Source organism: Cebus imitator, unplaced genomic scaffold (genome assembly GCF_001604975.1).
Source record: "Cebus imitator isolate Cc_AM_T3 unplaced genomic scaffold, Cebus_imitator-1.0 Scaffold256, whole genome shotgun sequence".
NCBI classification, from domain to species: domain Eukaryota; kingdom Metazoa; phylum Chordata; class Mammalia; order Primates; family Cebidae; genus Cebus; species Cebus imitator.
Window position 1 is genome coordinate 643,191 of NW_016107571.1, and position 3,201 is coordinate 646,391.

The following is a 3,201-nucleotide window of genomic DNA, read 5'->3' on the forward strand; positions in this document are numbered from 1 at the left end:
AAAAAAAAAAAAAAAAAGAAGAACCCTAAATGGCTACCAAGATAAATAATATTTCAATGTTTGCTACCTCCGGATCAAAATAGTAGGCATCCCGCCTCATGGAAGTAATTGTGGGGGTTGAGTTGAGCCGACTCCAGGGTTCCTGCTGCTGAGCAAGGTGAGTTGGGTTCTTGTATGGCAATTTCTGCAAAAGAGAAACCATATCCAGGAAAAACCGGTTTTATGGGAAGCCTTGTTGATGTGGTTAGCTTCAGTAGCATCCCCTTATTCCATCTGTTTTTGTTTTTTGTTTTTTGTTTTGAGAGAGTCTTGCTCTGTCGCCAGAGCTGGAGTGCAGTGGTGCAATCTTGGCTCACTGCCACCTCTGCCTCCCGGGTTCAAGCAATTCCCCTGCTGCAGCCTCCCGAGTAGCTGGGACTACAGACGCGCACCACCACACCCAGCTAATTTTTTTGTATTTTAGTAGAGATAGGGTTTCATCATGTTAACCAGGATGGTCTCCACCTCCTGACCTTGTGATCCAACTGCCTCGGCCTTCCAAAGTGCTGGAATTACAGGCATAAGCCACCGTGCCCTGCCTTGTTTTATTTTTTTGAGACAGAATCTCACTCTGTTGCTGAGGCTGAAGTGTAGTGGCATGATTTTGACTCACTGCAACCTTTCCCTCCCAGATTCAAGTCATTCTTCTGTCTCAGCCTCCCAAGTAGCTGGGATCACAGGCATGCACCATTACGCCCAGCTAATTTTTGTATTTTTACTAGAGATGGGGTTTTGCCATGTTGGCCAGGCTGGTTTGGAACTCCTGACCTCAAGCGATACACCCATCTCAGCCTCCCAAAATGCTGAGATCACAGGCAGGAGCCATTGCTCCTGGCCCTGTCTGGTTTTATTTGAATCGCAGACATCTGCAAAGAAAACAGTATGGGGCAAGACTCTCCAGACTCGTGATCATCCTAAGGTTTCTTGGAAATGAAAAAAACAGGCCTGGAATGTAGGAGAAGGGGTAGAGTGAGATGAGGGGGTGAAGGGTTGGGAGCAGATAGAAAAAAATGATGAGCTCAGGTTTAGATGTAGTGAGTCTGAAGAGAAGGTGAGACATTCTAATGCAAATAACAGGTAGAAAATTGGAAGTGTAACTTGTAGGAGGAGAGCTCAGGATTGGTTGTCTGCACAAAGTAGTAGTTGAAGGCTGCAAAATGGAGTCACCCCAAAAGGGAAGAGCTGGTTTGTGACAATTGTACAGTATTATACCTGGGAGTGAGGAGGGCCTCAGAGAAGCAATCAGACATGAAATCAGGAGAGTGCAGGTGAGAAAGAGATTCCAGTAAGCAGGGAAGGGTCATTGATTGCAGGAATGGCAGAAAAAGTCCACTGAACATTCAGTCCTCTCAATAAAACCTCACAGGCATGAATGTAAAAAGCATATAACAGATTTCTTCATTATATGTAAAATGCTATACTCACCACTGTTTCCCCAGTTCCTAGCACAGCGACTTAACACATGATATTCAAAAATGGCTGAATCCAATATATCATTGGACTGAATTCCAGTGAGGGCAACTAACAACCTATTAGAACTCTCATTAGACCTGTCCAACATTGTAATCTTCCTTCCCCCCAATATAGCAAAGTGCTATGTGTCATTGTGGTGCTTAAAATCCTGCTATGGGGCCGGGAGTCATGGCTCATGCCTGTAATCTCAGCACTTTAGGAGGTCAAAACAGGAGGATCACTTGAGGTTAGGGGTTCTGGGCAGTAAAGGAATATGCTGGCTCTATGAAAAAATAAAATAAAAATTAGCCACGTGTGGCAGCACCACCTGTAGTCCCAGCTACGTGGGAGGCTAAGGTGGGAGGGTCGCTTGAGCCCAGGAGTTCAAGGCTGCAGTAAGCCAAGATTGCACCAATGCACTCCAGCTGGGGTGACAGAGCAAGGAGATCCTGTCTCAAAAAAAAAAAATCTGGTGGGACGAGGTGGCTCACGCTTGTAATTCCAGCACTTAGGGAGGCCAAGGTGGGCGGATCACAAGGCCTGGTGTTTAAGACCAGCCTGGCCAATATGGTGAAAACCCATCTGCTAAAAATACAAAAATTAGCTCGGCATGGTGGTGGGCACCTGTAGCCTCAGCTACTCAGGAGGCTGAGGCAGAAGAATCGGAGGCAGAGGTTGCAGTGAGGTGTGATCGCCCCACTGCACTCCAGCCTGGGCGACAGAGCGAGACTCCGTCTCAAAAAAAAAATCAAACAAACAAAAAAAAACCCCAGCATGATTCTTACATCAGTAGGATGAAACCATAGCTAGCCAGCATAGTGTACACAGCACGCTCAACCCACCAAGGGCATCTCTCCAGCTCTGATTGCTGAGTGCCTCCGTTTCACACCTACATTCCAGCCCTTCTGGACTATTTGCAGCTCCCCAAATAGGCCCTTCTTTCTCTCCTTTTCATGTATTTGCACCCGCTGCTTCCTTTGCCTTGCGTATCTGGTTCCTGTTTCCTTCTTCCTAACTCACATTCTACCCCCTCCCTCACCTGGCCTACCTAATTCATATTTGGACATCAAAACACACCTGCTCTGTGAAGCTTTCCTTTAAGTTCCTGATTCTCACGGCACCCTAAACACAACTCTGTCACAGCACGTGCTATTGTGCAAGCATTTTTGCTATCGTCGGTCGCTCTTTACTACTAGAATTCCTTGACAGCAGAAGCTACATCTAATTTATTTATATATCCTCAGTATCTAGCAGAGTGTCTGGCATATAGTAAAAAAGTATTGAATAAAAAGGGGCTCTTAATATTGTTATTAGACCACAATTACCACTTAATTCATCTTATTGTGCGCCACTTCGAATATCCCAAACACTAATACCAGAAGAAATATCATCTAAGTTCTGAAATCAGTGACCACCATCCTGCCAAACACACACACACACATACACAAACACACTGTGGAATTAACCAGAAGACAGAGACAGTGTGAACACAGATGTACAAAGCATGACCTCTGGTGGCTTTCAGAGGATTCTCTCCCACCCCATATCTCAGAGAACAGTCTTCCAAACAGGGAAATGGGTAGCTTGAAGGAAGCTGGGCCCTCCCATAACTTATACTCACAACTGATTTGAGCTGCCAGAGCCCCTTATTCCTCTAGACTAGAGCTCTACTTTCTTTTTTTTTTTTTTTTTTTTTTTTTTTTGAGACGG

At 45.4% G+C, this 3,201-nt stretch overlaps 1 protein-coding gene across 1 annotated transcript in view; it reads right to left on the reverse strand.

The window, feature by feature from the left end:
- The window catches only part of CUNH1orf194 (chromosome unknown C1orf194 homolog), a 7,896-nt gene that overhangs the window by 2,422 nt on the left and 2,273 nt on the right, over positions 1 to 3,201 (reverse strand). Inside the window, exon 2 of the mRNA XM_017499232.2 lies at positions 68 to 184. Coding sequence (XP_017354721.1) covers positions 68 to 100 — 33 coding nt within the window. The 5' untranslated portion in view covers positions 101 to 184. The remainder of the gene's footprint in view (positions 1 to 67; positions 185 to 3,201) is intronic.